The following is a 9,266-nucleotide window of genomic DNA, read 5'->3' as shown; positions in this document are numbered from 1 at the left end:
CTTGCCGTTTGAGTTTCGTCACGGTAAGCTAATTTTATTTTTTTGCTAGAATCAATATATATCATGTATTATTACGTAATCTGAGCATAAATAGTCATAAATATTATTTAAGACGAAATATCACACAATTTAGTCGGTAAAAATCCCGTTGCCTATAGAAGATTGACATTTCGCAGAAAATGGCTGGGCGATATAATGTTTCATTTTTTTCATATTTTTTACTATTTTGTATCAAATAAAAATGAAATAATACTTAAAATACAATTTTTTATGGTTTTTTCATCGACTTTTTCCGTATTTCAACTTTGCGAATTTCTTCATCTTTATAGTCCCAAATAAATATACTTTTTAAACAGAACATAGCGATGACAATTTTTTTCTAATAGTCTAATGTGTCCTCTTTAAAACCCCGTTTGAATTTTTAAAATCGGTCGATTACAAAAAAAGATACAAATTTTTGTTTAAAAAAAGAGGTTTTTGCTGATTTTCTGCGTTTTTCAGTTTTTAAATGGATTTTTCACTAACTAAACTTGAGTAAAATTAAATTTACCGTATACCATTCTCTTCGTTATTAAAAAACGAAGAAATTCATGTAGGTTTAAAGGCCCTTTATTTCTGTAGGACCGGTTTTACGATCAAATAAAGCGTGGGGTCGATATTGCCCCCAGTCATGGATTAGAAGGTCAAAAAAATGATACATGGATTCTAGGGTTAAGAGAAAGCAATCTCACCGATCCGCTGATCCTGGCTTCTCGCCGCTGCTTTTCGTCCTTCTCGAAAGCCTCTCACAAAGATCGCGCTGGAACCAGCTGGAATTTCTCGCCACACGTTGCCACACGTCTACCCACGGCGAAGGAACCGGAAAAGATCGAGCGAACACTGCACGCTGCTCGATACCGCGATACCGGATCGATGGTATGCCTGCTCAGGGGTGTGCAAATCTTCTGCGTGTTATCGCGACCGGCGACCGCCGACCAATTAGGGGCGAGTTCCGCGGATTCGCAAGCTCGCCACGCCACGGTCCCCGTCGCGCAGTGTCGTATACAGTCGGTCCTACGGGGGTGCTTCGTGAGCCCGCACCTTCGCAATGGCATTTCGAAATTTTCGCCGAGCGCTCCGGACAGCCGGGCCTCACTTCTACCGACCGGAGCTGTCCCGGTGAATCTCTGGGATGATGACCTCGCCATCTCGGGTCCGGTCGGTACCGTGAAGATCGGTCGGGGCATCTCATTTTCCTTGGCCGTGGAGGGCCCTGCGACAGTCTTCTCCGTCACCTGCCGATCACGCGCTATACGCGCGTTCCATCGCGCTCCCCTTTAGCCCAGTAAAATGACTCGAAATTTGTCGATTTGGAGGAAATAATACTGACTGGACTGAAACTTTGTAAACAGGCTTGTTTTAGGATACTATTTAACATATTAAAAGTCCCCACGTGTAGACGCTACGTTGCGGGCAGGGGAGGGTCCAAAAAGTCCAAAAAATTAGTTTTTCGCAAATAACTCGGAAAATATCAACTTTACGGATATTTATGCAGATATCAAAATTGTAGCTTACAAAATTCCGCACAATTTCGTTTTTTATTCAAGTCTGTACGACCAAATAAAGTAGAGATAAAATTTTTTTAAACACCAGTAGTTTTGCGACGCAACGAAAACGCGTACGTGCTTCGCGCATTTTTTGCTAATATCTCGAAAATGGACTTTCGAATCGAAAAATGTTTTAAATAAAAGTTGTAGAGAATCTAATTACGAACCATTTTGTGTTTTATTCATTTTTGTACAGTGAAAAATTGAAGAAATATGAATATTTAAATAATTTATAACCGCCATAGAAGAGATACGATGGAAATTAGTTGTTAGTCTTCTTCTTCTTCTTCTTTATTTGCGCACTATTTGAATAGTCTTCATCCGATTCGGAATCGCTCATTTCGTCAGATATGAACATATTTAGGCAGCCGTTCTGTTTGCAATTAGCACAGAGGTCAGAACATCTTAACCCTGCCTTTTTGCAGCCACATGACCCGGTGCAATTTGATTTGCATTTACATGCTTTTAATTTAAGAAAAAAATAAAAAAAAATTAAAAAATTAATAAATTAATTAAAAAATTAAAAATAAATAATAAATAATAAATAAATAATAATAATATTATTAATAATAATAATAATAATAATTAATAAATTAATTTTTTTACATAAAAAATATCTGTCACACTTCAAATTCGTTTTTTCTTATTCAGAAATTCTTTTTCTAGCATTCTTTAAGTCCTTAAAGTCCTTCTGTACCATTTAAAAATTACTAAATTTGCGGCGACGAAATTAAGTATTCTTATTTAATTAATAATTATTTCATATTTTTTTCTCATTTGCACTACTTTTAGCTTTAATTTGCGTGTTTGATCATTAAGTTTTGTCAATTTGTTCGTGAGTTATGATTTTTTAAATAAAACGAGTCGTAAAGTGTTTGCCACGCCGCGCGCCGCATATCGACTAAGGACTCTTCTCAATCTTTAATACCTATGTACAGTACTATCGGTCCTAAAAATATCGGCTTAGTATCAAACAATTCAGAAAGACCCCAAAAATAACTTATGACACTTCAATAGGTACAGAAAAATGTTAAGGACACGTTTTTTCATCATTTCAGGCGACTCATAGTGATGATCTGCTACATACGTAAACTTACCTGTCTTTTGAAACGCCAGTTTCCCATCACAATGCATTCAAAATTACATGTCATAAACTCCAATTTATAGGAAATTTTGTCAGCTTTAATTTCGGTCTCTTGAAGTTTTTTCGTAAAGTTAATAGAAACGGAGATATTTACAAAAAAAAAGAATGATAATGCAATTTTTCCACAATTTATCAAAAATACAGCAATATTCATAAACTTTTTTTTTAAATAAAACATACTTTGCGAAGGACTTATACTACTCCAGCACGTTCATATATATATATGAAGTAATGAAAACAAGGTAAAATAAATTTTTGAAAAATTATTATCCATATATTTTTGGACTAAAATGTTAATTTAACAAAAATTGATTTTTTTTCTTCAATATTTAAACGCCTGTAATTCATCAACGTTTCAATGAAAAAAGGTCTACGACGTCTCATTTTAAAGATAATTAAAATATCTTCAAGAAAAATACATAACATTACTGCCTCCAACCAATTAGAAAAAGTTATTTTCCAAAATGCACTAAAAAATGACATTTTTTCATGTTTTTTGCTCTTAACTTCAAGCTATCTTTACCAAAATGGATTCATGCATACATCAACATGTTCAAAATTTTATTCTCTTTAACTTTCATTATATATACTATATGTGTACGACCTATACTTTCAGAGTTAATACTGATTTTTACATGCAAAACATCCACTATCAACATAAAATAAAATTGTCTTTTAATTAATAACTCGGCGAATTTGGACCGTACAAAAATAAATAAAAAACGAAATTGTTTGTAATTAGATTCTCTACTACTTTTATTTAAAACATTTTTCAATTCAAGAGTCCATTTTTGAGATATTAGCGAAAAATGCGTGACGCGCGTACGCGTTTTCGTTGCGTTGCAAAACTACCGATGTTTAAAAAAATTCTATCTCTGCTCTATTTGGTCGTACAGACTTGAATAAAAAACGAAATTGTGCGGAATTTTGTAAGCTACAATTTTAATATCTACATAAATTTCCGTAAAGTTGATATTTTCCGAGTTATTTGCGAGAAACTAATTTTTTGGACCTTTTGGACTCTCCCCTGCCCGCAACGTAGCGTCTACACGTGGAGACTTTTAATATGTTAAATAGTACCCTAAAACAAGCCTGTTTACAAAGTTTCAACCCAGTCAGTATTATTTCCTCCAAATTTTGTCATTTTACTGGGCTACTTCCGCATAGCCCCCTGCGAGCTCCGCAAACAGCGCGAACAGGCCTCTCTCCTCCCTCTCGACTTCCTCAAACAATCAGCCCCTCGCCCTCAGTTTTCTCTCCTCAAAATTCCTTAGATTCCAACGATGACGTCTTTGTAGAGATGCTAAAATTATATAAAAGAAAAGGAATCGAAAACGCAAATAAAATTATTAATTATAGACCCCCTCCCCCCTGGAGATCTCGCGATTGCTCACATACATCACTTTATTCGTTTATACACTATATATAATAAACGTATAAATGATGATAGATATGCGAAATAGTAAATACTACCATAATAATAATAAATTTTTCATATTTGAATCTCCGTCGCCTTCTTTACAAATAATATGTCTATTAAGTACAAGCTTAAATAAAAGTTTAAATTAATTATATTATAAGTATTATGAATTAAACAATATATGTATATAAATAAAATAAGATAATTTGAATATAATTTAGGTATATTCCTCTACTGTAGAATGCAATTGTGATTTCCATATAATATTTGCAATGTAAAGATAATTCAGATATTATACATTTTTAAAAAACGTTCTTAATTGTTATAAATTGAATCATGTTCAATTTCTTCCTTAATTTCTATAACAATAAATTGTAATAAATCAAATAAATATTATATTGTCATTTCCTCACCGCAGATATCCTGATTCAGAATCTCAAAGAATATATACTATTTATATAATATCAGATATGTATACTATATTTATATCAGATATATATCAAAATGTGTGAATGATTTTGATCTGAATACATAATTGTAAATAGGAAAATAATTATTACTTTGCTATGTAATACTGTTTATATATTGGTGAGTTTGTAGTAATAATTGATAATAACTGATTTATTTAAACTTTATCTTCGTTTGCGTTTCTTATAATTTAAGATTCTTAAATTTATTTTGTCTGTTTGTCGTTTGTTATATTAATTGGTTTTGGCACAAAAAACACTATAAAAATTTTATATATATTTGACTTTCCCAAATCTTGTGGCTATTTTTCTCATATGTAAAGTACTGATATTTTTAAATATTTATTACAAATAAAAGAAAATAAATTATGAAGAAATTCTCTACTCCCACTCCTCTAATAAAAATATTACATAAGATAAAAAAGATAAAAATTGTTCTCTGTAGAATATAATACTAGAATACATATATATGTGTGTGTATACAATGTGTAAATTGTTTCCCCATCAATAATATGTAAATTGTAAACTATACATTAATGAAGCCTCTGGACGTAAACTGTTGCTGGATAAATGTAACAAATATTGAATATGTTGCCTGAAACAAACTCAATATTATTGCTAAAAAAGCATATTTGCGGACGCAGCTTTAAGTACGTGTTATTTGCGCAAACGCTCGATCGCCTCGATCGTCATGAGTTTACGTGCCTGGGACCTGGGATAGTTTACATTGTTCTCTTTGTTAATTGTTTTCAATACTACTGGTGTATCAATATCTTTCGCATTTGTCGCTGTTTCTTACTAATTATCGGTATTGTGATGATTGATGATATTTGAGCATTATTTTACTTTTTATTATCTATAGGTAAGTGTATATTCATTGGCAATGTCTGTCTTTATGCGTAATATTTTTAATTGTATCAATATTACTTTCGACATCATAATCTTTTCTTGTCTACTATCTTGTATCTTTTGTTGAGAATTTATAATAAATACGGTTTGACACATACGAAATTCGTGTCTTTTCAAGGAAATATTAAAATGCGTACACATAGTTATGTTAGGTTAGGATAGGTTTTTCAATAACTGATAATTGCAGATAACAATTATTACAAATAAAGTTTTAGAAAAGACGCATACGTTGGCAATAAAAAACATTACACATTTTAATTGAAATTATTCTCTAATAGTACTTTAATTATTATTACATTCTACTCTTTTTCCATTAATAATTGTTTGTAATCTTATAAATAAATTAAGTTTTCCTTTGTTTCCTTTTTATATTACTTTTCTACTTATATTTTTGTCATATATATAACTATATATTGAAATGAGAAAATGAATGAAGAACAGAGAATGCACTATACTTACACTTTAATTTTGTTCATAAGAAAATGACTTAAATAAGGAAAACATTTTCTCTTAACAATTTAACAAAATAGAAACTATTGTAACTCCGTACTTAATCCATGTAACAGTTTGAATTTATACTACAATATTGTGTTGCATTCATACATACTTAATACATTTTTCCTAATATTTTAAAATATCCTTATTCAATATTTTATTTAATATTGTATATTATTAGTAACTTAAAAAATGTTTTATGATTCAAAGACTTTTCGAAATAAGTTTTTTGTGCAAATAATTCTTGAAAAGTTATACAATTTTGCTTCAGTTAAAATAATATATTTTCAGCATCGTTGTTGTATAGATAATATAGATATAATGGTTAAATAGGTAAACAAATTTATATATTCTTAAAGTCTTTATTTGTATTTCCTTTATGTTTAGAAATAATATTTCTGAATCTGTAGCTCCAGTGTGACCAATATATGTCGACTCATAAAGATGTGGAGAATTGATATGATGATATAAGAAAAACAGAAGACCGAAAGTACAGGAGCTTAGAACTCGCTAATATAAAATGAAAGTTCTTTTAATAAGCGATCGAACAACTGCCAATATAGTTCTTTCGCAATGGACGTTAACATCGGTAATTATATTATTTCGCTATTTTACGTGTACTTGTTTTTAATAATTCTCATGAAAACTTTCTGATAATATCATTCTGTACGTACATTATATAAACTGTAATATATATAGTCTGAAGATACATCACTTCTTCATCAGTTTAATATATTTAATATTTTTCATGTGTTACTTTTTTATTTTTATGATTTCTGTTTAATAACTTTGTATTTTCGGCATATACATAAATTTAATGTTTTGATGTACTTTTTATGCACTTCTCTTCTGAGTTACTCTATCTATAATATGATTACTGTTTACATTTCCTTCTGGATATAATTGGTCATTTTTTTGTGATAACGCAAATAATCAGGAATTAATACTGCTAAATTATTAATTTCAAGGATTATTTAATTAGAGATGAAATATGTTGCAGGCTATGTGTGCGATCCAGACGATCTACCTGGCGCACTTGTGCGAGCGTATGTACATTTGGGAACAAAAGAATTTTCTCACCGAAATGATTACAATATGTATCTGTTGTGGAATGGCGGTTCGAGCAGCTCATCGACAGGCTTAGATCACACCACGTTTTACTTCAATATAAGACCGGATAAGTTAGAAGGCGTTTTTTCACTTTACACAGTTTTTCTTAACGCCTCTCTTTATAGATTTAGAACACCTCTCTTTATAAAGGACCCCGCACAAAAACCTATGGAAATGGGTTCTCGGCGAATTTGTCTGAAACTTTGGGAAAATGTTGTTCATGTCATCTTGATCAAAAGTTCTCATGGCAACAACTCTCTTTAAAACAGTATTTTGGCTCCAGGAGACCTCAAAGATGGATATTTTATCACGCGATCACAGATGATTTCACCCATTCAGCTTTCAGAATAATGATTGTGTGTGTTTGTGTGTGTATTGCATAACCCATAAAACCTATTCGTATGTATTTGACCGGAAATGAATGTCCGGGAAAGAATCTACCATATGAAATCGTTTGTATTTCGTATGAAGACTTTTGAAGTGCAATTGAAAAGGTTTGTGAATCATTCATTTAATTGTAATTAATTAATTATTTTTACACCATGCATAGCCGAAATAGATAAATTAATAAAAGTTTTTATACGGAATCGTTTGTATTTCGTATGAAGAGTTATGAAGTGTGATTAAAAAGGTTTGTGAGTCATCCAGATAATTTTAATTAAATATTTATAAACTCGGTAATTAGCCGAAATATAGATTTTTAGTTATTCATGTTAAAAGAAGAAGGCGCTAGTGTTCCCGAAGGTCCGTCTGCAATCAGAATTAATATAAACCCCCTTGCACAATAGGCGATAACGATAGCGATAGCGACAACAACGACGTTTAAACGTTTTAAAAATTATTTTATAGTGAAATAAATAAATATACAGACTAATAAGCCTGTAATTATAAACGATAGTTGCTAATTAAGTTTGTGACTCATAATTCCGTCTTGCAGAGGACCTCCGTAACGAGATCAAAGATGTACCAGCTGCGCAGGGTGAAGAGGTTATCTCAAACGCCCTGCCACAGCCCAATTGAGCGACTCAAATGTCATTACCGCTGAGAAGTACTTCTTGCCATTTGAATCAGTATGTCAGAGCTATAGTCACTACGGATTGTGGTGACACAGCACTGGACTGCCTGCAGAAGTTAATCGCATATAGCCATCTCACTGGTAATGTGCCTGATTCAACGGAGCTTAACAAGCTGCTGATTGTGCGCATTGTCGAGACAATCTACGGTTGCTTCACTGGTCCACAGATCAATGAGGATGTGCAGCTGCAGATTATTAAAGCTCTGCTGACTGTAATGACAAGCCAGCATGTGGAGGTACACGAGAGTAAGGTACTGTTATTAAACAATTCGTACTGTTTACGTTTACTTGGCGTCGTGCAACCTGGTGAATCAAACAACTCGTGCGACTCTCACTCAGATGATCAACGTGATCTTCGCGCGAATGGAGACTCAGGCGGAGGAAGAGATCGTAAGACTTGATGGGGAACATCAGCAGGAGGGTTCTGTCATAGCAAACGGCGAAACTGAAGCCGAGGTTAGTCCAAAGAATGCTCAGTAATGATAACATTGATTTTCAAACATTTGTCAAGAGTATTCTTGATGATGTGGTAAAATCCGTGGTGCCATTGGAAGAGGAAGTCAGTTTGGAGAACGGCAGTCCGGAGGACAACGGTGACGAGGCAGCCGCTGAGAATGACAACATGATAACTGCAAAATTCACCTATGTGCTGCAAAATGATGCAGTCCTGGTGTTTCGCGCTCTCTGCAAGCTCTCTATGAAACCGCTGCCGGACGACACTTCCGATCCAATATCGCACGAGCTCCGTTCCAAAATCTTGTCGCTTCAGTTACTTCTGGGAATCTTGCAGAATGCCGGTCCAATATTGCGCTCTAACGAGATGTTTGTTATCGCCATTAAACAGTACTTGTGTGTCGCGCTGTCGAAGAATGGCGTGTCTTTAGTGCCGGAAGTGTTCGAGCTGTCGTTAGCGCTGTTCCTGGCGCTGCTCGCCCGTTTCAAGATGCACCTCAAGATGCAGATTGAGGTGTTCTTCAAGGAGATCTTTATGAACATCCTCGAGACCTGTAGCAGCTCTTTTGAGCACAAGTGGATGGTCATACATGCGCTTACGAGGATC

General features: G+C 33.3%; 1 protein-coding gene across 2 annotated transcripts; it reads left to right on the top strand.

The window, feature by feature from the left end:
• The first annotated feature begins 5,288 nt into the window (after positions 1-5,288).
• Positions 5,289-9,258, top strand: LOC112460834 (brefeldin A-inhibited guanine nucleotide-exchange protein 1-like). 2 transcript variants are annotated; one of them, XM_025025722.1, is made up of 6 exons: positions 5,289-5,479; positions 6,409-6,610; positions 7,022-7,625; positions 8,069-8,457; positions 8,546-8,662; positions 8,737-9,258. In XM_025025722.1, exons 4-6 carry the CDS (start codon positions 8,161-8,163, stop codon positions 8,737-8,739), a joined length of 417 nt encoding a protein of 138 aa, XP_024881490.1. In that variant the 5' UTR covers positions 5,289-5,479; positions 6,409-6,610; positions 7,022-7,625; positions 8,069-8,160; the 3' UTR covers positions 8,740-9,258. The 2 variants fall into 2 exon arrangements, with proteins under 2 accessions (XP_024881490.1, XP_024881489.1); XM_025025721.1 differs by having other exon boundaries at positions 5,290-5,479; positions 8,546-9,258.
• Positions 9,259-9,266: the final 8 nt, after the last annotated feature.

The sequence above is a fragment of the Temnothorax curvispinosus genome, unplaced genomic scaffold (genome assembly GCF_003070985.1).
Source record: "Temnothorax curvispinosus isolate PA1 unplaced genomic scaffold, ASM307098v1 QBEX01010877.1, whole genome shotgun sequence".
Taxonomy (NCBI): domain Eukaryota; kingdom Metazoa; phylum Arthropoda; class Insecta; order Hymenoptera; family Formicidae; genus Temnothorax; species Temnothorax curvispinosus.
This window is presented reverse-complemented; position numbering and strand designations above follow the sequence as displayed.

Excerpts from the sequence above, each read along its gene's own strand:
- LOC112460834 (XM_025025721.1), top strand. The coding sequence starts at position 8,161 with ATGTCATTACCGCTGAGAAGTACTTCTTGCCATTTGAATCAGTATGTC. Across the intron at positions 8,458-8,545 it reads TGGAGGTACACGAGAGTAAG|ATGATCAACGTGATCTTCGC; the intron begins GTACTGTTATTA and ends ACTCTCACTCAG.